The sequence below is a fragment of the Budorcas taxicolor genome, chromosome 19, assembly GCF_023091745.1.
Source record: "Budorcas taxicolor isolate Tak-1 chromosome 19, Takin1.1, whole genome shotgun sequence".
Lineage (NCBI taxonomy): Eukaryota > Metazoa > Chordata > Mammalia > Artiodactyla > Bovidae > Budorcas > Budorcas taxicolor.
Genome location: NC_068928.1, coordinates 19,687,480 through 19,711,972, shown reverse-complemented (window position 1 = coordinate 19,711,972; position 24,493 = coordinate 19,687,480). Strand labels below are relative to the sequence as shown.

At 39.5% G+C, this 24,493-nt stretch overlaps 1 protein-coding gene across 1 annotated transcript in view; it reads right to left on the bottom strand.

Annotated features, from left to right (window-relative positions):
* Positions 1-24,493, bottom strand: part of NLK (nemo like kinase) — a 125,043-nt gene that overhangs the window by 8,250 nt on the left and 92,300 nt on the right. Inside the window, exons 4-8 of the mRNA XM_052658265.1 lie at positions 18,141-18,247; positions 16,588-16,673; positions 12,172-12,381; positions 8,469-8,570; positions 2,220-2,306 (exon numbers count right to left, since the gene is read on the bottom strand). Of these exons, the coding sequence (XP_052514225.1) occupies positions 2,220-2,306; positions 8,469-8,570; positions 12,172-12,381; positions 16,588-16,673; positions 18,141-18,247 (592 nt within the window). The remainder of the gene's footprint in view (positions 1-2,219; positions 2,307-8,468; positions 8,571-12,171; positions 12,382-16,587; positions 16,674-18,140; positions 18,248-24,493) is intronic.

The following is a 24,493-nucleotide window of genomic DNA, read 5'->3' as shown; positions in this document are numbered from 1 at the left end:
ATTTCCTTTAGGATGGACTGGTTGGATTTCCTTGCAGTCCAAGGGACTCTCAAGAGTCTTCTCCAACACCATGGATCAAAGGTATCAGTTCTCTGGTGCTCAGCCTTCTTTATGGACCAACTCTTAAATCCATTCATGACTACTGGAAAACACATAGCTTTGACTAGACAGACCTTTGTTGGTAAAATGATGTCTCTGCTTTTTAGTACACTGTCCACGTCTGTCTTAGCTTTCCTTCCAAGGAGTAAGGATCTTTCAATTTCATGGCTCTAGTCACCATCTGCAGTGACTTTGGAGCCCAAGAAAATAAAAGTCTTTTACTGTTTCCATTGTTTCCCCATGTATTTGCCATGAAGTGATGGGACCAGATGCCATGATCTTTATTTTTTGAATGTTGAGTTTTGAGGCAGCTTTTTCACTCTCCTCCTCTTTCACCTTCATCAAGAGGCTCTTTTAGTTTCTCTTCACTTTCTGCTGTAAGGGTCATGTCATCTGCATATCTGAGGCTGTTGATATTTCTCCCAGCAATCTTGATTCCAGCTTGTGCTTCATCCAGCCCAGCATTCTGCATGATGTACTCTGCATGTAAATTAAATAAGCAGGGTGACAATATACAGCCTTTATGTCCTCCTTTCCCAATATGGAACCAGTCTGCTGTCCCATGTCCAGTTCTAACTGATGCTTCTTGGCCTGCATACAGGTTTCTCAGGAGGCAGGTCAGGTGGTCTGCTATTCTCATCACTTGAAGAATTTTCCAGTTTGTTGTGATCCACACAGTCAAAGGCTTTAGTGTAGTCAGTGAAGCAAAGTAGATGTTTTTTTGGAATTCTCATGCTTCTTCTATGATCCAACAGAAGTTGGCAATTTGAGCTCTGGTTCCTCTGCCTTTTCTAAATCCAGCTTGAACATCTGGAAGTTCTCGGTTCACATACTATTGAAGCCTGGCTTGGAGGATTTTGAGCATGACCTTGCTAGCATTCTGGTCCCTCAAATAAAAAAACCCTGTTTCCTACAGACCTGGACTCCCTAACAAATCATTTTTATCCCTAATCTTTGTTCTAACCTTTGCAGATTTAATAATCAGGTGACAAAGTTGCTGTTTCTCACTGTGAACAAACCAGTGTAAACCTAACTGGTAATTTTGTGGGTATTTTTTCCCTTTAAATATCTGTTGTGTTTTTTATTTGGTGACTTCCACGTACTCTTGGTAAGTAAAATTTTCTAAATGCTTTCATTAAAAAAATTCTTCTTTGACAATAGTTACTGGCACAGATGTGATAAATATTCTTCAGATGAATGAATAAATGAATAACTGAACTTTGCCCCAGAGGAGTCAAGTCTAGAAATGGCATTTAGAAAAGCCACCATTTGAAATGTTATGATAAACCTAGACAGCATATTCAAATGCAGAGATACTACTTTACCAACAAAGGTCTGTCTAGTCAAAGCTATGGTTTTTCCAGTAGTCATGTATGGACGTGAGAGCTGGACCATAAAGAAAGCTGAGTGCCAAAGAATTGATGCTTTTGAACTGTGGTGTTGGAGAAGACTCTTGAGAGTCCCTGGGACTGCAAGGAGATCCAACCAGTCCATCCTAAAGAAAATTGGCCCTGAATATTCACTGGAAGGACTGATGCTGAAGCTGAAGCTTCAATATGTTGGCCTCCTGATGCAAAGAACTGACTCATTGGAAAAGACCCTGATGCTGGGAAAGACTGAAGGCAGGAGAAGGGGATGACAGAGGATAAGATGACTGGACGGCATCACCAACTCGAAGGACATGAGTTTGAGCAAGATCCGGGAGTTGGTGAAGGACAGGGAAGCCTGGCATGCTGTCCACAGGGTTGCAAAGAACTGGACACAACTGAGTGACTGAACTGAAAACCCAGAGTAAATACTTCCTTATGCAATACAATGGGCAGACTTTTTTTCAAATAATGTTAAAAAAATTTCCCCTAATTTAGCCTGGTGTCAAACTCCTTTTACAAATATTGAGATAAATAAGGATGATGCCCTTCCTTATCTCTCTTCACGTAGTATTATGTGTTACTACTCGAACTTCTTTGTGATGGGGGAGCATGATCAACTTCAGGCCCCAATTACATGAGTTATCTTTTAAAAAGTCATTATTTACATTGCCTATCTATTCAAAGCCAGGATATTTTTCTTAGAACACATTTTTAATTCATTAAAATAACATAAAAACAAACACTACTTACTGGATCAAAGACCAACATCCTACAAAGGAGATGAACAGCTTCATGTGTAGCCTGGCTAGACAGGGTATAAAGTACAGGAAGAGATGGCTGCAAAAAAATAAAGAATTCAAATATGTGAGCGAGTCTTTGTGTAAGTAGATGTGGAATACAGCCAATTTATGACAAGTTAAGTACCCAGCTCTAAAGATGTGTGCAGAGAAATCTCAACTCAAAGGAGATGAGTATTCCCCTCATTAACCAGTCTTCAAAAGCAACAACTGACTTTCAGTGCATATTTTATATTGCATGATTACCCATTGAAGGTCAGAGCACAAAAGAGCCTATGAAAACTGAAAGGTAATCCTGCAAATATGAAACCCCTATTAGCCTTATATTATACATGCTTTGGCAAGGGAAGACCAAACATGCCAAGGGATGGGAGAAAAGATTTACAGCCTCAGCCACTTGCAAGTAAACTGTGCAAGTAAGCATGTGAACGATGTCTTATGTCAACATTACCATAAAGTTGCCACAACGCTGAAGGAGCTTTAGGACACTCAGGAATTTACAGAGTCTTCTAAGAAAGCATGACACTGCTTTTGCTGGTTCCAGCCATACTGCCTTTAGCACTGATTACTCACTCAATAATTGTCTTTTGTATTAATAAGTGGCAGGCATATCCACACACCCATATCTAACCCTTTGGCACTGAGGCAGGGAGATGATTCTAATGAGCCTGGAAGCCACAGAGCTTATAAAGCTGCTATTTTGCTGCTTGGCAGATGAATGGTGTCACTGCTCTCTCACTCAAGTAACACTGAGAGGTCCCCTTGTATCTTGACCACAGCCTTAGAATCCTGCTATGACAACTACTAGCATCAAGCATTCTATGTATCTGCCTCCTTGCAACAGTTAAACTGTATAGGAAAATCCAACAAGAACAAGAAGACACCTCAGAATCATCAGGGGGTAATTATTCACCTTACAGATGTTTTCTTTAGGATCATGAGTTAACAGGAGATAAAAGGAGATGGGAGTTCTACTTCACTAACTAGATCAACATGTCTGAATCTCAGTTCCCTAAAAAGAGGAGGCTGGACTAAACAATCTCTGAAGTTTTGCTCTAACTGTACAATACTTGATAGGCTTACTACAGATAAAAAGCACTATGCTCACAGAACTCATGTATAGTTGGCATTCAGATATTTGTAGACCAGTTTACTGCTCCTGGGTGCATTTACCAAGGAGTAAATATGCAAGCCTATGGCAGCTCTAAAATTATTTGTTTTAGTCAAGAGAAGGAGGGGGGGTTGTGGAGAATGTAGGGAAAAGGCTTTAACCTATGATTTAACTTACACATATTTTCTATAAGAATTTTTTTATTGTATAAAATGAAGTCATTTGATAATCTTGAAAGACTCTGATTCTCGGTTTAACTGAATAGTTGTCCTCTTTTTCACTGATTTATGTAGGCTGACAGCCAAATTCCAGTCAGTTTTTACTGACCAAAATGTCTTCCCATAAGTAATTCTTTTCCTTCCACTCTCAAAGTGAATCTACCCCTCATCCCATTTTTGTGGTGGAGGCAGGTTATAGCTTAAGGAAGGGAATACTAAATACTGGAATAAGTACTAGAAAATGTGGCTTCAAATTCTAACTCTGCCATCACTAGACTCAGGTAAGTGACTTGCTTTGGCTCTCTCATCCATTAGACTACTCCAGTACAGACCTGCCTACCTACCAACATCGCTGCTAATCCTGACATCCACGAAGTGCCAGGTCCTGGGCTAGATGCTGAGACAACAGAGATGATTAACACCTCTCTGGTGGGCAAGGAAAACATGAACAAGCAGTTCTAGAGGCCACTGAACAGAGGATCTAAGATAAATTAGAAAGCAAAATTCATGACCGGAGGACAAATGGATACGAGATGGGGAATTTGTGAAAACCAAGAGTGGATGTTTAAGGCTACCTGAAATATTACAAATCCACTCTCCCCCCAATATTACTTTTCTTTATAGAAGTACACCCCAACAGATACATTAAAAATAACCCTAAGTTTCATTTCAGCCTTAACAATAATTTGGTATGCTTTCTCCTTTTCTGTGTTTATAAATGGATGTTAAAAAGAGGCCCAGAGAAAAAGAAGAGTCAGTTCAGTCATGCCAGGACCTTTCCCAAACGATAACTATCAATAACTTAGCCTTGGCTCCACAGGAAAGATGCAATACTACAAATGCTGCATTTCCTTTTTTTTCTGTACTCTGCGGAGCCAATGCTAAGAAGCGTATATTTCTCCTCAAGTGCCACAGAATCAATTTGAATAAGAAAAAGTAGAAGTTCAGCTGCTGCTGCTCAGTTGCTTCAGTCATGTCCAACTCTTTGCAACCCCATGGAGTGTAGCCCAACAGGCTCCTCTGTCCATGGGATTCTCCAGGCAAGAATACTGGAGTGGGTGGCCATGCCCTGCTCTAGAGGATCTTCTCGACCTGCATCTCCTGCATTGTGGGTGGATTCTTTACTGCTGAACCATGAGGAAGCCCAGAATGCTTAGAAATATGCCTTAAACATTTCCTTTGGAAAAAGGTTCTGCCAACTCCCCCAATACTCACACACATTACTTTTCTCCCTCTGAAATACATGGATCCATTATATATGGGTCCATTTTCTGTTGTTCTTCAGGTTTATAAGTCACTCAGGCCATGTAGGAGTGAGCGGGTGCCATGCCGAGTCACGAGCACAGGAAGGGTTATGAAGAGTGCTCCAGTAACGACTATGAGTAATTGCCAGTGAAATGAAGCAAGGATTAGCCTCTGGCTCGAGTGAGAGGCCCTAGGTGATAGACGCCAGTTATCAAGAGCCAACTTCAGACTGTGGTCACCGCAGCAGTCGGCCAGGCTGTGCAAGGCCTGTTGGAGATTCCTGATAGTCTTTACCTGGCAGCAGAGAAGCCGCGCTCATCAGCCGGCAGCATGAACTGAACTGCACCGTGCACGTGCACTACAGTAAGCACTTTGGAGTTATACAAAAGAAACCCCCATCTGAAAAATAAGAAGTCTGAACTGCGTGAACTCTCTGATTCTCTTAACTGGAAGATAAAGTCCCTGACAGGAGATGGAACTATTTTCACCTCAGTGAAAATATTTCACTTGTATCTGACACAATTAGCTGAGAACAATCTGAGGAAAAATGAAGCTCTAAACCTTATGAGATGAACAAAGGGACTAAGGGCTGGTAGGAGACTTCTCAATCCCATCAACACGGCAGAGCCTCAACAAGTATCTGCCTTAATAAGATTCCGGGGCCGTGGCAGCTAAGATTCCCTTCATCCAAGATCTTGAGTTGTAGTTCAGTTCAGTCGCATCCGACTCTTTGCGACCCCATGGACTGCAGCGTGCCAGACTTCCCTATCCATCACCAACTCCCGGAGCCTACTCAAACTCACGTCATGAGTTGTAGAAAAGAGTCAATATATAGAAAATACCAGTGTTCTTGTCTGCCCATTATTTCCTGACCTTAAGGGACCCAACTCCCTTTCTCACTCTCAGGTCAAGTGATTCAGTGGGGCTTGATTTCAGTCGCCCAACTGCAAAGATGAGCAGAGGGCTTGGCCAATCAAATGATGTCCTGAGCACCACCTCTGCTGCCAGGATGATGTACACAGTAAAACAGGTTGGAACAGTTAATGGCTGGCTAACCTAACGCACCCTCCCAACCCTTTTATCCTTTATCTCTACCCTTATTAACTGGGATAGAAAAGACACTTTTTTCTTTTTTTTTTTTAAAAGCCTTTCTTGCCTTCTGAGAGGCCACATGCCATACAGTTCTGGACAATAACACATAAGCAGAGGTTTGCTAGGCAGGCTTCTGGGTAAACGTTTGCTTTCCTGAGAAAAGGAACAGATACTGCTAGTGCTCCCTCTCTGCTCCGTTTTCTTGCGTTGAATATGGATATGGCTGTGGACAAGCTATTGTCATTTTGTGACTACGAGGCAATAGGAAAGAGAGTATGAAGTCACATGCCAAAGGTGAAAAAAGAAAAAAAATAGATCCTCGATGACATAATTGAGCTGCGATGCCATCACCAGACTGCCTACCTCTGGGACTTTTTGATATGAGGAAAAAATAAACCTCTATTTCTTTAAACCATTATAAGCAAGGTTTTTGGGATTTCCCTGTAGCTCAGATGGTAAGGAATCTGTCTGCAATGCAGGAGACTCAGGTTCAATCCCTGGGTCAGAAGATCCCCTGGAGAAGAAAATGGCAACCCACTCCAGTATTCTTGCCTGGAGAATCCCATAGACAGAGGAGCCTAGTAGGCTACAGTCTACGGGGTCGCACAGAGCTGGACACGACTAAGCGACTAACACACAAGCAAGGTTTTCCATTCCTCATGACCAAGTACCTTCCTAACAGAATCAGAGACCCTCTGAATAGTTTTATGAATCTAGTTGTGAAAGCTCTTTCCTGAAGGATTGATATGCTAATAGAATGTAGGCCTAGACTGTTGGCTCCATTTTGGCCAACTCATGAGGGAAAGCCTGTTCTGAAAATGAAGCCAAAATATAGGAAAACAGAACAGAAGAGAGGCAAAGTTCTGGTATGAAATATCATCTGACTACCTGAATCCAGTAGAGCCCAAAGTCAGTGGTAGCTTAAGACTTTTCAGTTACATGAGCCCTAAGTTAAGTATCCTTTTTGGCTTCAGTCAGCTTTAACTGAGTTTCAGTGGAAAGAATCCTGACTGATAAACCACCTGGAAGGATGTATATTAATCAACCAACACAAGTATATTAATTTGAGGCAGTAATCTGTGACTTTAAGAAGATAGCCAATTAGGTTTTCCTTCTGTATATGTGTATTTTTTAAAAAATCCCAACAAACAATAGGATATATTTCTGTTTGTACAAATATATGTAAATGCATAGAAAAATGTCTGGAAAGATATTCTCAAATTAATCCAGAGGAGACTAGGATGATGTGGAGGTAGCTGAGAATGACTAAGTCTGTACAATTTTTATTTTACATGTACCCGTATTTACTTGCAAATATACAAACAAAATGTTTTAAAAATCTGCTTTGTAGGTATATATGCCAGGTATTGATAAACTAGTTTAATATCCCTGATATTGGCCAGTAAATTGAATATAACAGATCTTGTTAGATCTTTCTTTGAATATAAACGTTCCTCTAGGTTGAGACTGTGCTCTTCTAAGGGAGTCAGCGCCATCATTTCAGAAAGATGTAACCAGCAGGAGGCTGTTTAAAACACCATCTCCAGTAGTAAATCTACAATTCAGGCTGGTTTTAGAATATAACACGCTTTACCCATTGCCTTTTTTGCCTGTAAAAATGGAAGCTCCAGATTCACACTAGAATCATAGACAGGGAACTCCAAAGAAAAGGCAATGCCTTGATCAAATGTCTGGCAGGTAATCTGAGGACTGCCAAACTCGGTCTGTCACTTGGTCTATCAATTACAACAACCAGATCGTCTAACGATCAATCAGATCATCTCAATGCCCATCGTAAAAGAAAGCAAGGTGAAGGCCCAGGAAAGAGTTGCCGAGGCTCCCTGGTCAAGCCTTCTCCCTTCTGTCTCGGTTTGTTGTTCCTAAGAAAAGTATTCCCCTTACTCACTCTTCACATCATTAAGCTGTTTTCCCAAGGAGATTAGGAAAGTGCTTCTAAAAAATGCTGCTCAATCAACAGGGTGGAGATAATAACCATCTCATCTTTCTCAGCAGTGACTTGGCTGGTTCCAAGTAATATTGATCAGTGCAAATCTGGCAATCTCTCTTCATACTTCTTTTCTAATAACATTCACATCTAATTCTGTGTTAGTGGAAAGAGTGCAATAGAAACAGCTTCACATTCCTCGCTGGAATAAGAGATACTGGGTATTTCAGCTTAGTATGTGAAATGACAGCTTGATACACATATACGAGGTTATGGTACGAAGGTCAAGGCTCCATCCCCGGTAACTTGTCCCCAACAAGGCAAAAACCAGGAGACCAAAGCCAGAGGTCATTTACTAGCAAAGGTGCTACAAAAATACTTTCTCCTACAGCACCGGGAATTACTATATCCTATTGGGTTTGACAAATATTTTAACATTTTACCTATGGCCATGACATTAAAAAAAAAAAAAATTAATAAAACCTACATGTAATGTTTTTGTTTAAAAATTCTCATCTCGCTATTCTGTGGGAGGGAAACTCTGCCCAAACAGATGGTGACCGAATACAAGGCCCCCCTGACTCCTCTCACCTGTTTATGAGGACCCCTGAGTATGTGTGCCTTAGCGCCTTCACAAGCCGTCCTCATTGCTTCCAGTGATGGTGTGCCCAAGAGATCTGTGATCAAATCCAACTATGAACAAACAGGAAATACAGATGGTTAGTAAGCTCATGGGAACAACCTTTCATTACTCCTATGTCACAGCCTGAGAGATGAAGACCAAATATGGAGGGGAGCAGAAAACTTAAGGAAAGTTCCAGATTAACTGGTAGGAGCCTCTATTTTCACTTTGTGGACTATAAAAAAAACAAAACAGAAAAATGTTCACTTGGGATGTATATGACAGAAATAAAGAAAATGGTTTTGGCCACCGTGGCATTCCAAGGTGACAGTAATTTTTAAGTCTGCATGTGCCTGCTGTGTGTCTTCATGCCATACACAATCTTTTACATTGGTGAAAGCTGTAGTGCCCAGGAAACTGTGACACTGTGTAAGGCCACGTCTAGTCAGCTGGGCCCAATAAAAGAGACCAAAAAAACGGTCTTCTCACAAACAAGCCCTTGTAGATAGCAAACTGCCTTAACAATTTTCTGTAAGTGCTATGATTATTCTAACCCAATTAGCAATGACATCTCATTCTAATTCTTCCAGAATGGAAAATTCTTACCTAGAGAATACTTCTCCTGGTTCTAGGATTTCCAAATATAAAGCACTATTTCCTGCACTTAACTAACCATGGGGTGGCCCTCAGTATCACTGCCCTCCAGGATAATGGAGTTTGTCAAGTGGCTCGTTTTGCACAGAATTAAGTATCTCTGTGCAAAAGCTTTCTGGGAAAAGTGACTTGGTGATACGTTTGGACCTCTAATAAACACAAAAGGAAATGAGCAGTTCATGAAAACAAGTGGAAATATTGAGAAAGTTGTCCAAAATGGGTCAGATCCAGGCTTCCCTGATGGCTCAGTGGTAAAAGAATCTGCCTGCTAATGCATGAGACACAGGTTTTATCCCTGATTCGGGAAAATCCCACATGTCTTGAAACACCTAAGTTTGTGTGCCACAACTGTTGCGTCTGTGCCCTAGAGCCTGGGCTCTGTAACAAGAGAAGCCACCCCAAAGAGAAGCCCCTGCTCGCCAAAACTAGAAAAAAGCCCAGGCAGCAATGAAGACCCAGCACAGCCAAAAATAAATAAAATTATTAAAATGGCTCAGATCTTTGGATAAGAAACATTTTAATGAAGTCTGCTGATACTACAGCACATAGGATATTTATTTCTCAAAGAGAAAATGCTTCAGCAAATATCTATTAATACTTCCATTTATAAGTTAGACTCTGTTTTCGTTATAGATCTTGATTTCTCACTCCAAAATACAACGGTGCCTGACAGATGTGAGTTCTCCTTCAGTGGCTACATCAGACTGAAAAACTCAAGACCTTTATTATTTCTCTAGCAAATGAGGTGTTTGAATCCCGTTCTGGTTGCTTCACATTCTCCTCTGTACGTTCTTTTCAGCACTGGGTCTTCGTCGCTGTGCAGGGGGCTTTCCTCCGCCGTGGAGAGCGGGGCTACTCCCTGGCTCGGGCTTCCCTTGTTGCAGAGCACAGGCTCTAGGTGCACAGGCTTCAGCAGCTGGAGCTTTCAGGTTCTAGACTGTGGGCTCAGTAGTCGTGGTGCGTGGACTCTGTTGCTCCGAGGCCTGTGGAATCTTCCTGGATCAGATCAGTGATCAAACCTGAGGCCCCTGCATTAGCAGGCGGATTCTTACCCTCTCTGCCACCAGGGAAGTCCCTACTTAAGCTCTTCTGTATGGCAGCTTATGTCCATATATGACATGTCATCTTATAGGTAAGGCTGTTAAACTCTACTTTCTAAAGAAATTGAGTAATAAAGTGGATATTATCAATACTACCCAACATTAGATTTATATATGATAATTTTTTTATCACCACCATCAATTTTAAAAGATGTAGACTTAAACAAAAATGACTGGATGTATAGCAGAGAAATAAATTTAAATGTTGATCAGAGCATATACAGTTTCTAATGTATCAGTTAACAACTCTTGGTAGACAGAGCATAAAGGGGATGGCTTCATTTTTCGTCAAGTGCATGAATTATTTACAAAGATACACAGTAGGTAGGGTGATCTTTTCAAATGCGATCAATCAAATCTTAACACTCTCTTGCTCAAAAACAGACAGCTCTCCATCACACTTTGGACCGAACAGAACCCAAAGTCCTTATCAGGTTGCCAAAGTCAGGCAGGCTCTTCTTCTGTGACCTCATCTCCTACACACTCTTCCTTAATCAAGCCATCACTCCAACACACCCACACTTCTTCCTGCCTCAGAGGGTTCTCTGATGCTGGTCGTCCCTTTTGTCCCAGGCGTGCTCCCGGTGTCGCCTGCATCCAGGCACCTCCCGGCTGTCCCTGTGCCGGGAATATCTGTTCCCGATATCTGGCTCCCTCATTTCACTTGAGTCCCTCCTCAAATGTTACTCCCTCAGACGGCTTTTTAGCACTGCTCTGGCTCCATCATCATTCTCTCTCCCTAACCTGGTTTAATTCTTTTTGATAGTACTTATCATTACTTGGGATTATATTTATTTTCTTTGAAAAGAAATTTGTTTGAACACGTCAGGTCTTAGTTTGTATCATCTGGGATCTTCCACTGTGGCGCACAAGCTCTCTAGTTGTGGGTCATGAGCTCAGCAGCTGTGGCTCACAGGCTTAGATGCTCTGAGGCATGTGGATCTCAGTTCCCCGGCCAGGGATCGAATCCATGTCCCTTGCACTGGAAGTGCAGAGCCTTCACCACTGGACCATCAGGAAAGCCACCCATACTTATTTATTTTCTGTCTCACATGAAAGTTTCAGAAAGCTCTGTCTTATTTACAGCGGTACCCCTCATACCCTGGCACACTGCCACCACCAGCACCGTAAGTGCTAACATGCATGGAGTGCTTACCAGACTCCAGGCCTTAGTGTTGGCTCTGCTACCTCATTTGTTCTGCACAACAATCCTCAGAGCAGTTTAACTTGCCCAGAATTTGACTGATAGCAAGTGGCAGAGTAGGATTTGAATCCACCAATTGGATTGTACAGCCTGACTCACCATTGTTACATTCTTCTCATGCAAACAAGACTGTTAAAATTTTTATGAATAAAAAATACTTAAGAATTAAACCAAAGAAAATGTGGGTAGTAACGAATTAGTTTATAAAGGCAGACAGTTAAAGTACCACAAATGGTTTCCAACATTTTAATCAGCTTCTGATATTCTCTGCCATATTTAAATAATTTAGTCCAATAAAGGTTGGAAAGGGTTCTAAATGTTCATATTTAAAGAAGTCAACACTCAAAATTTATATTCTAAGCACAAAGTGTAAGTACATTAAGTCACCAAATACATTTTCAAGTCAGATCCATTCAGTTAGAAAGAACAGAGGCTCTTGAACCACTGAAGATTACACCTGTGCAAACTGTTACAGCGGAGTCTGCTGCCATGCATCAGTGCGTGTAATAAAGTCAACATTCCCTCTAATAGGCTCGTAAGCTGCAAAATCAATCTCTCTGTAATCTTCCTAACTTTCTGAATTTTAAGAGAACTTGAATTTGCTAAAAGCAATGTAGACAGTACAGTGAATAAGCCCAAGGTGTGCACAAGATGGTCTTTCCCTTAAATCTGTAATAGAATGGAAAGTTCCTAAAGCCTAGAGTGAAACCATACCTGCTGAATGGGACTCTGTGCCTGAAACAGTATTCTTCGTCCTAGTAGTTCTGCAAAGATACATCCGACAGACCAGATGTCAATAGCATTGCTGTAATGGCGGCTGCCCATCAGGATTTCTGGAGCCCGATAATACTGAGTAACAACTTCCTGAGTCATATGACGCGATTCATCTAATTCTTCCACTCTGGCCAATCCAAAATCACAAATCTAAACAGAAGAGATGATCAAAATGTTGTCAAATAGACAAATATATTTACAAGTGGAATAGCAGAACAAAATAATAAAAAACTAAAACCTTGACAGACCTCTGAACTTTGCAAAGTTTTCAATGATACAGGTGGAGTACATTGGGTCAGTATATTTTGATATTATTTGGATAAGAGGGAAGAAAGTCTCAAACTTCCATATTTCTATACAGAATTATCTTAAAGACAAGCTTTTCACTTTTCATTTGTTTTTAATTGGTAATTAATGAAACAAACAAAAAGCAGTTGAATGTATACTTTTAGGTTTAATGAAGAAACCAAGCTAATTTATTTTCAAGGCTGCTTATGGAAGAAGATATTATAAGGGAAGAAAACGACCTCCTGAGCTAACTATGTCCACTATTTTTTTGTTTGTTTTTGGCTGCACTGCATGGCTTGTGAGATCTTTGCTCCCTGATCAGAGATGAACCCCAGGCCTTGGCAGTGAAGCCATTAAGTCCCAGCCACTTACACCACCAGGGAATTCCCATATGTTCACTATCTTTATGGAATATACACAGTAAAATTTCTTCAAAGCTACGGGTTTCAAACAGAGTCCTGCTGAATCCTGAGGTACTTCAGGAGTTCCATGAACATTTTACCTAAATTTCACATGAATCTATAAATATTTAAAATATTAATTCACATTCCAATATGTGAATATGTCAAAAAGTAGCACACTGTAGAATACTAATGCTAACAGGTCCCTTCAATTCTTCATGCCATAAACATTTAATTAACTGAATGCCTATTATATTTTAGGCAGTATACTAGAACATAATGGTAAATGAGAAAGACTGGTTAATTCACCTACAAACCTAGGAATAAGTCTTTCCTTATGCTTTCTGTTTGTTTATTTTTGGCTGCGCTGGGTCTTTGCTGCAGCACACAGGCCTTTTTTTCTCCTCTAGTTATAGCTCATGGGCTTGGTTTCCCTGCAGCACGTGGTATCTGAGTTCCGGGACCAGGGACCAGGGATAGAAGCCATGCCTGCATTGGCAGGCAGATTCTTAACCACTGGACCAGCAGCGAAGTCTTCCCCTTTCTGTTTAAGCGAAAAGTTTTTGGAGGCTGCAAGGTGAGCTGTTAGTAAACGGCAGCAGTGCCACCACCAGCAAATTTTGCTTATTTTCAGGAATTGAGGCTTTCTTGATACTGGGCAACCAAAACAGAAACTGGGAGCACTGAGGAAGAGATAAGAGAGGAATGACCATCTAAGCTCCAGTGTTCTCATTGATTAAGTCTGAGTCAATATTATTAATATAACTGACAAAATAATACTTATCTGCCTTCTAAGTTGAGGTCCTAACATAATATTTTATTTGAAAAAAGGATCTCGTAGCTTAAAAAAGCAATGGAAAACTACTGCTTTAAAGAAAACATATTTTACCCCTAATTTTTGGCAATCTTATCTTTTTATCTTGAATCTACTATGTCTGGTCACATCAAATGAATGCATGTCTGTATGTGGGGACAAATCAGAATGAAACCAACATCTTTGAAACTTAAAATGAAAGTACATTTTCTGACCACACAGAAAAACTATACCAAAAAGGAAAACAGGCATATGTTGTTTATCAAATCCTCCCAAAGACCAGTGTTCAAATAACACATAATATTTTAAAACTCTATTACTTGACCAAAAATTTTTAGGCTATCTTTTAAAACAAAACAAAAAAACCTAAAAATCCACTTTATTTCTCTGGTATTAAAACAAAACACCACCTTAACCAACAGAAAATGTTTTCTCTTATAAAGCAGGCCTTTTGTTTAAAAAAAAAAAAATCTGGATTCATTTTTTGGCAATTTATCTGGAAGACAGGCTAAATCCAAAGAAAGAAGCTTACATGATCAGGTAACCAAAAAGATATTGCAATTTCCAGCAAAATTATCTGCTTTGTGCCTAACAGTAAACAAAATAGATCCTCAATCTGAAAGGATGATTTTTAAAAATGTTTTGTCATAATTATTTTCTACAAATTTTTACATTTGAGAAGAGAGAACTAGCATCAGTAGATTGGCAATCTACTCTGGCTTTTAAAAGTAGGCTGCTAAGACAAGTTAAAGGAGCAGAGCAAAATTTCAATTTGTTCTGATCTGTATGTTGTTTATTCATAAATGACAGTTTCTTTTAAGTTACTCTCTCATGTAGCTGGAGGTTACAATACCATAAAAGACAATTTAGAAAATGGACTCCAAGTAGTTAACGGCATCAAGCATGACAGGCTCTACACAAATGCTTTGTGAAGTTTTCCAACCAGAAACTGAAATAAGCAGAAACTGGTTTAAACTGTCATATAAGTGACTTGGTCTGCATAAGTCAAAGAATTTCTGACTCTAAGGTTTTTGATTATTTTAAAAAAAGAATTACAATGGGTTATGGAGATAAGGTCTGAAGATGTTTATCACACTGTGTTTTAATAGCTTGGCACTACTCTATTTATTTTTGGCTGTGCAGGGACTTCGTTGCTGCATGGGCTTTTCTCTACTTGAGGTGACCAGGGGCTACTCTCTAGCTGTGGTGCATGGGTTTCATTACGTTGGTTTCTCTTGTTGCAGAGCATGGGCTCTAAGGTGTGTGGGGTTTAGCAGTTGCGGCACATGGGCTCAGAAGTTGTGGCTCCGGGGCTCTAGAGTATAGGCTCAACAGTTGTGGCATACGGTCTGAGTTGCTCCATCGCACGTGGGATCTTCCCAGAGCAGGGATCAAACCCGTGTCTTCTGCATTGGCAGGTGGATTCTTTACCACTGAGCCACCCGGGAAGCCTGGTCACAACTCTTTTTATTTATTTATTTTTTAATTAATTTACTGGGCTGCAGTCGGTCTTAGCTGTGGCAAATGGGATCTAGTTTCCTGACTACAGATTGAACCTGGGCCCCTTGCACTGAAAGTTCAGTCTTAGCCACTGGACCACCAGGGAAGTCCCACAGTGAAAAGGAGTGAACTCAATGACCTATAAAAGGAAAATTTACTTTGGTAGTTTTTACTTAATGGTTTTTGGGACAATTAATTATCTGTGGAAACAAAAAGAATTAAGTATAATATTAGATGTTTTCAAGGAAAATATGAAAAATAGGTGTTTTTAATCTTTCTAGACTTAAAACAGGATGAGAGTTCTTTACATATAGAGTGAAGGGAGCTTTTTTTTTTTATTCAAAAGCAGTTTAACACACTAGTTTTTAAAGAAAACTGGCCCACAGTTTAAAGAAAGCATTTAAAATAAAAAATGAAATTCATTTATATACTTGGTTTTAAGGTTTAGTTTAACTGCCAACAGGATAAGTACTAATGACAGTTGATTACATTTATAGTAGGCAACGTTTATAAACAGTTCTTTTCTTTTTCAAATATATCAATTGAAATGTTAAGAATATTTACTGTAGACTGAAGCACCATATAATACTGCAGCCACTCATAAAATAAGTGGAATTTTAATTTGCCTTCACAGAGATGACTCAGCTCTAGGAAGGCCTTTACCTCTAATTTCTATAATGGGGAAAGATGGTGGGCCCTTCACTATTTAGGAGGTCTGTTAAAAGACACATTTCTGTTAGGGAGAGGGCAATGCACACATGTGGATTTTGCTATTTGTGAGGCACTCTAAACCCTGAAATCAATACCCCTTCAGAGGGGTAACTGAGGATTGGCCACTACATACTGTGAAAGTACCTTTGACCCTTTTCTGGCTTAGTATTTTCACTTTTAAATGTTTCTATTTCCCTACTTTGCTGCCTCAGGCAAACAGCATATAAAAACATCAGCTGTGCAAAAACATACAGTCTTCTTAAAAGCCACACTTGATTGTCATGTAAGTAGATGCTTACTGGTCTTCCAATCTTTTTTCTGATATATACTTTCTTTGTAATGGAACAAGCTGAAAAGAAATCACCTTCTCTAGTCTTCTTTCTAGTCACATTGCAATTCCGATTCCCATGTTTCCAAAATATGTGCAAAATATCATGAAGAAACCATGAGCCAAGACTACAAATTAAGTTACTGTTTTGTCCATGACTAGTGATACTGGTGGAGAACACTGGGTTCTTTCATTTCTGGTAAAGTGATGAGAATAAATTTAACCATTTCTTTCACAAAAAAAAAAAATGTGTTCTTAAACACATTCTGACATTCCACTTGTTTCCTAGATGCTTAAATAAAATGAAAAGCTACCTTTAGAACACAGTTGCTGTTCACAAGGAGATTCCCTGGCTTAATGTCTCGATGTAAAATGCCAGCTGAATGGAGATATTTCAAACCTGAAATAACAAACAGATTTAACTGCAGATATTTAATTCCTTTACTCAACCAATGATTTTGGAGAAAACCATAGAAACAAGAGTACAGGATTTTAAATTGTTCTCTAAATAACTGCATAATGAACATTATTAAAAGCTTGACTTAGTCCTACCTCAAAAAACTGTAATTTCGCTACAGTAAAATAAAATGTCATCAAAGGTTTGCACAGTCTAGAGATAATGTCTATAATTTGAAAGATTATTTAGGTTTAAGTATAGATAAGCATTCCAAGCCCTGGAGTTAAGGCTGACCAGACCAACAACCTTGAACAGTTTCTAAGTGTGGCTCCTGGAGCTCTGGATATTCTGGATACTCTCAAGCTTATTATGAGCTGCTGCCACAAAATAGTTCCCATTAACCAACAGCAAGCCTTTTCCAGGACAGATTTTCACTGATGAGACAAAATTCAGAAACTTGCCCAGGTCTGTTGGTAGTATTCTCTACCACTGAGAATCAGGAAGGTAATTAATTACTTTAAAAATATTTTTGGTATCTTTATAAAGTCTGTGGGCTTTAGCAGTGCTAGATAAAAGGCACAGCTTCAAGGCTGAGTCTTCTGAATAAAAGAAAGCAAATCACATTTTCTACAATGTTAAAGATCCTCTATCCAGTATCTTCCCTCTGCCACCTCCCCCACTCCCAAATATCAACAAATCTACAGAAGGTGAACTTTCTAGTTTTAACACTGTGTATGTGTTTTAGTTCCTTTGGCAGATGCTTTTCAATTTTTATAAGGAATGTCTTAATGCTTTGAATCCTATGGGAGAAAACATTTTACTAGGTAAGAAAACTGTTTCAGCATTAAACAGGTGTAATGCCAAAATTCTGAAGGACACCAGATGGCCGGAGGAAGCCCCAACAATGTCAGCCCAAACTGTTTCTCCATCACATCAGTGCTCCTTAATGAGCCAGGCTGGAGGGTGAGTGAGCTGGCTGTTTCTGTCAGTCTTCTCCACGCTTTGACTTTAAAACTCATTTTGCTTTTCTAGAGTGGAACTCAGGCATGCCTGCCAACTCTCAGACCAGGCCCACCTACTGCCGGCTTAAAGAATGTATGTCATCCATAGGAAACACAGTTCCTTTTCAGTTAATCATCTGATGCCAGCCACATACTCCTACTAAAGGCTATTCAGTGGAAGCTTTGTGGCAAAACATCCTGCTTATGTACCCCCCAAGATTAACCCCCTTGACTACCTAATGAATTAGATAGGACCTTCTCTTCCATCACTGAAAATAAGAATCATTTGGCTACCCTTAAAAGCTTCTTATTTAACATCAAGTATAGACAGTATTAAACATACTTTGGTCAGAAGAAAAACAGTTGTGGGCAAGAAGTTAGCCTTGGAAGGTCAGATTAGTTCAAATGAAAAGCAAAACATTTCATTTATACAGTGACACTACCTTTTTCTTCACAGAGAAAGTCTTACCTCGCAAAATCTGATAAAGAAAAACTTTGACATGATCTGAGCTGAGTGGTTGAGGAGAGACGATAATTTTATGCAGGTCACTCTGCATCAGTTCTGTGACAACATATCTTGAGGTTTTTAGTTAAGGAGAGTTCAGAGAATTCAGCCCCCAAACCCTATAAATTAGGTACCAACTCTAAATAAATAACTTCTCTTTTTAAGGCTGGAAAAAGCTTTAAGGAAAGAAAGGTTTAGGACAGCAGGAAGAGAGGTGACAGTTCCAGCCCTCCTAAGATGAAAACACTGCCAAAACAAAATTTTAAAAAGTTAGAAGTTAACAGTCAAGTGACTATAATTAGCACTATAAAAGAGAAAAATAAGGGAAAATATTTTCAAAGACAGTCAGATCACGAGAAATGTGAAGACCAGCGGTCTCAGGGTCTATTCAGACATGTTCCTGGAGTGTCCTCTGAATCCGAACAAGAAAGAGTGCTGGTCTCATGCTAGGCCACCATGGCACCAAAGCAAAAGGTGTAATCCATCCATTAACAGTGGCTTCAGTTACTTTGTAAAGCATGGTGCTCCGAAAGACATGTACAATGGTTAGTTCGTATCTCAGTCTCTACAGTCTTCACAACTGAACTTTTATTATTTAACTTCTTATACATGTATACCTCCCGTACTTAATATTTTAAGCTTCCTGTGCTTTGTACTCAGTATATCCTCAGGGTTTTGCACAATTAACATGAGGCAGATGACCGAAGGCTAGGGCCCAGGGAATAACGGAGATGTGGAACTCTCTTGGTAAAGACACTGTCTTTTGCTTATTTAGAAAAGGACAGATTCGTGACTTTCCCCCGCCTTCAGTAACAACTTCTTAAAATTTTAGGCAAGTTTTATGATATAAAAGCTTCCTTCAGACAAGAGAAGAGGGCCTTTGAGTTTAGGAGGCTCTTACACGATTTAAATTCTTTTGATACATTCTATATGTGAAAAGAATCTTAAAAAGGGTGGGTATATTATGAATGATTCACTTTACTATACAGCAGAAATTAACACAATACTGTAAATCACCTGTATTCCAATAAAACTTAATAAAGACAAATGAATAAACAAGAAAAATAACTCAAACAAATTCTTTTGACACCTTGTAAAAGTTAGTTTCACATTCTGAGTAAAACACTAAGGCTTCTTCCCCAGCCCTGTGCACCTGAAAGCAGGGAAAGGCAAGACAAAAAATAGCAGAGTTAGTTTGCTTTCTTACATATTTCCTCAGATCCTAAAATTTTTCTATGAGAAAGATATTATGGAGGCTGGAGTCTTTGGGTGCTCACCATTAGCTATAAAAAACTAGAAGGATCCGGGGCAGGGGCTCTTGTTTCAAAACTGGCATGCTCATTGGAAGGGTAAGTGCTGGACATAACTTACATTTTCAAAAAGTAACAGGTTTTGTATCTTACCTTTCTGAGCTTTAAAAAGTCTCTTGTAGTAAGTGATTATTTGGGGACTTAAAAACACTTTTAATTTAATGTTTCAGCACAAACAAGTAGGAAAAGGGACAACTTGGGCATAGGGAGAATGAAAAATTGGTAACAGCTGACATTCATAGTTGGACAACCCCTCCTTTGTGAGACATTTTCTCCAAACGGCTAGTGGAACATTCAGCTCTGACTTTCCTTCTCCCTTTCTGTTTGTTTCCTCTCATTCCCTTTGTTGGTGCTCCTTCCCAACCACTTACTGTTGAAATGCCCCAGGGCTTGGTCCTCTTCTCTTCAGATACTCACTCTCTAGGGTAATCGAAGAGAGTCCCATGACTTTAAATAAACATCCATGCTGACGACTCCCAACTTTACATCTCTAGTAATTTTCTTGCCTCGAGTCCAGCCTTGTATATTTAACTGTCTACTCATCATCTCCAATGGATGACTCACTGACGGCTCAAAATAACATGTCCAGGATAGTCTGTAAGAGCAGGGGAAGAGCCAAAGACACCATAGCTTAGCTCCTGCTGTCACCGGGGAATAAGGCTTTATTTGGTCTCCTGTGGGATAGGAAAAGACACCTGAACATCTTTACTACTTCTAACGAAGGCCTGAAAGCAATTCTAGGTTTAGACCTACGTGCATCCCTACTTTCTAAGATACCTGATGTCTCCAATTCCTTAGCTGCTTTTATGTTCTGAGCAAGAAGTAACCTGCTTCTGGGTTCTCATTACCGCCAGTAGAGGTTTCTGCCTCTTCTAGTATGAATTCTTGGGGACTGTAAGAAGGATTTTAGCAATAAAGATCTGTGTTTTATCAAATGTGTTTTCAGATGGAAACTGTTTACATGTTTATTTGCCACATATATGTGTGAGTATGAGAGGAGAAAAAAGCGAGGAGGAGTGAAGAGAGAATTCTTTCTTTTTTTAACTCAGTTTTCTACTGGGGTGATAATTTTATTTATAGAAGTGTCTTACATATTAAGGATATTAACCCTCTTGTATATACTAAAAAGTTTTTTTCCCCCACTGGGAAATCTTAATCATAGGATAGAGATAGGGGAAAAAATTTTCTATTTGCACCATTAAGCTTTAATCAGAGGTTCTAATATGCTTGAGTTGGTTCCAGAAATCTCAAGGGATAAAAACAAAGGAACATTACACAGGGAAAAACAGAACAACAGAGCAAACACAGAAAAACTTCACAACTGACATCCCCGTATTGTCAACTTGTGGTTTTACTCAGGAAAAGGAAACTCCTAAACAGAGTACTCATCTGTATGGGATGTCAGTCATGTCTTCTGAGTTTACTGACAATTTTCTTCTTCCTGCCAGGATTGAAAAGTTCTTGCATGGAAGTGAAGAGCAGGTTACATTCTATTCTATTTCACATATCTACAAAACAGGCAGCCAAGCTGTGATGCCAGAATCTTTACTGTGACTGGTGACAGTTGGTATGCATACAAACAGCAGAGAGAAAACATCTTAATTTTCAAGTTATCGGGTTGATTGAATTCATGGTGCTGGCACTTGAAAGATCTTGCTTTGACTTATAAAAGGAAAAAAAATGATACAAAAGCCAAAAACAGAGAATAAGCATGAAATAATGTCATATGCTTTCTTCTAACAGTGACTACATTTTCAAAGAAAAGGGAAAAGGAAAACATTGGCTGGAATGGGTACTATTCTAACCAGATATTTTACAAATAATTACTAATTTCAGAAAACACTCTTATGTTTAATCTAGTATTATGAAACAAGTACCTCCAGATCAGGGTGTTGTTCCCCCCTTAGACCTACTGGATTTGAACTGATAATGTTCAACCATTTTGACCAACAAAAATAATTATTTCACATGGTTCAACCTAATACAGAGCAAAGTATTAACAGACAGCAAAAACAAAACAAACAAGCCCCCCAAAACCAAAATGAACCTTAAAGACAAGGTGTTCAAAATGAATATAAAGGATGACTTCAAACAGTAAGTCAATTCTTCTATACTAAGAGCACATTATGTGCATAATTTCTTACAAAATATAAACCAGCAGGTACTCCCTCTGCTAAACACAAATGACCAGATTATCATGTTACTTGTCTTCAGGATCTGTGAATTTAAAAAACCCTTCAATCTCCTGTTGTAATATTTAAGAAAGAGTTTAAACGAGTGTTACTTTCATGTCTCTGCTTCTTGAGAAGATGACAGTCAGCGTTAAAAAAAAAATGAGGGTAGTGTTTAATAATCTCTTAATTTAATCAGAAAGTCCAGGGAAAACCACATATAGCCCAGTCTACCTTGACAATTTCATTTACCTTTGTACAGAGATATTTCCCTTCCTCTAGTATCTTTTAAATATAAAAGTCTGAGAAATTTTAGAAATATACTTTTTACAAAAAGTAATCACAACAGCCACTCTGCATAGAATAAGTTTTGTCAAGCTTTAGTTTAGCAAAATAAAGTCTTCAGGGTTGAAATAAATATGTTTCACCTCAGGGATAAAGCAAATTTTTTCTTCACAGAAAACAAGCCAATGGCCAGGCCAACCTTTAAAAATTTTACTTCTCTGGAAAAATATAATTCCTGAATTGGCGATTGAACAACAGAGCTGCAGAAATTTAGAAGCAACACACACCACTTTATGATAAGGTTTCTGCTTTGCTCTAGCAGAAATCCTCTAAAGTCTCAATCCCCAACATAATGTCTCCCAGATGTCTCAACTAGTTGCCATGCCAACTAAAGCAGCTTAAATTAAATGAGGGCCTGAAAAGGCACCTGCACCACTCCAGGTCTGTCACACATTAAATAAAGCTCTCTTGACAGGGACTCAGAGGTGCCATTAACTTGAACAGCAGCTATCTGATTATTGTTTCTGAGTAATTTAATGAGGGTCTCCAAATAAGAAAAACAGGGTGCTGTTTCCCTCTCTCTGTCCTTCTAAATGGGACAGCCTCTCCAACAGCTGGTGCGCCCACTGGGTCACTGACTTTGCCATGGCCTTTAAAGTTAGCATTGGGTAAAGGTAAATCAGAGGACCAAAGTTAGGACTTTCAGGAGAATATTAGCAGATTAACCATTCTCCCTTATTAAAACTCATCATTAAAAATATGGTTATAAAAAACACACTGTGCATGCTATGCCAACCTCACAGTGATTTGAACAACCCTGCTATAAAATAAATTGCTGCTGATTGCAGCAATTAGTTAAGTAGCTCCATGAAATATGGATTTCAAAATGTACTGATTTGCTTCAGAAAAACGAATGATGCAAATTAACAATTAGAAATGCAAGGCGGGGGACGGTAGCAGCTCTTGATACCTGAAGGTGCCCAAGAGGCACAAGTGTATCTGTGTTGTTTTAAAGAGTTAATTTTATGTAGGTTGTTTTTTTGTAATACTGACATTTCAGAAACTTCTTTATATATAACGGGGTAGAAAACAGTCCCTTCACTGCTTTCTCAAATATTACTAGTCAATGGAGAACATCAGTTAACAGAAACACAAACTTAGTCACAGAGAGGTTATGGGATTTACCCAAGGTCACATTCCAAGTTTGCAAAAAGCCTTACTACCTTATGCTTCCCAACTCCCAGCCCAGCGCGCACTCTATCCCACAAAGCCGCTTCCTGCTTGCCTACTATTCCCATTTCTTAACCACGTGTCACACAGCATGCACACTACTTTGCAATAAAGAAAAGCTGAATTACTTTTAATTAAGTGCTATGAGGAGAAGAAAAGAAGAAAGGAAGCTAACTTCCTGTTGAAGCTACTTATGTGCCACTTTATCACCTCATTTAATCCCTGTGTACAATACCTAATTTGTAACTATTTCTATTAAGATATGAGCACATCGAGGCTGGGAGAGGTTCAGCTGCTGACACAGAGCTTGGATTCACACCTAGATTGTAATGATCCCTAAGTCGGACCCTTTCTGTGAAATTCTGCCTCACTCTGTTTACTGTCAAGAGAAAAAATGAAATTCCTAAGATGGATCTACTTTGCACCTTGAAAAAACCAGATTCCAAAAAACAATCAAATTCTGGACTGGGTTACACGGTGGAGCTTTTAGAATCCCTCCCTCACTATGTGTCTTAAAATGAGAAGTCACTCTCCTCGTTCTCCAACAAATACCCAGAATAGCAGCATGTGCCAGACATGGGCTTCGCTCTAGGCACTGAAAATGTGATGGAGTGTAAGAGCGTCACTGCCAAGATTGAGTTCATAGCCCACCAAGGCAAGTGGACAATCAAACAAGCAATTACAACAGATTCACTCAAAGATCACAACAATGTCATGGCTGTTGATCTCGTAAAGCCCCTTAGGCACTGCTCTGGGACTGAATAAGGCAGATCTGCCATCACAGGGCCAAGAGGAGTTAAGAGAAGCAAAGCAGCACAACCAAGACACATTCTTCTAAAAAGATAAACCTCTAAATTATTAGAACTGCTAAATGCCAGTAACTACAGAGATTTACACCATCAGTGAAACATGTGAGAAACCATCCAGGTTTCTTTGGCTCATACTGAACTTCTCATTAGATGCACATTCTAATTGGCAATTTACCTATATCTATAAAAACACACAAACATGCATTGTGCTCAGTTGCGTCCAACTCTTTGAGACCCCATGGACTGTACCCCCCAGGCTCCTCTGTCCATGGGATTTTTCAGGCAAGAATACTGGAGTGGGTTGCCATTTCCTACTCCAAGGGATCTTCCCAACCCAGGGATGGAACCTGTGTCTCTTGCAACTCCTGCATTGGCAGGTGGATTCTTTGCCACTGAGCCACCAGGGAAGTCATGCATTAGGTTTCCTAAAATGGTTTACCTTAAGAATTAAAAAAAAAATAGAAATACACAAGAAATAACAAAAATAAAAGCAATGAACATTTATTGAGTTC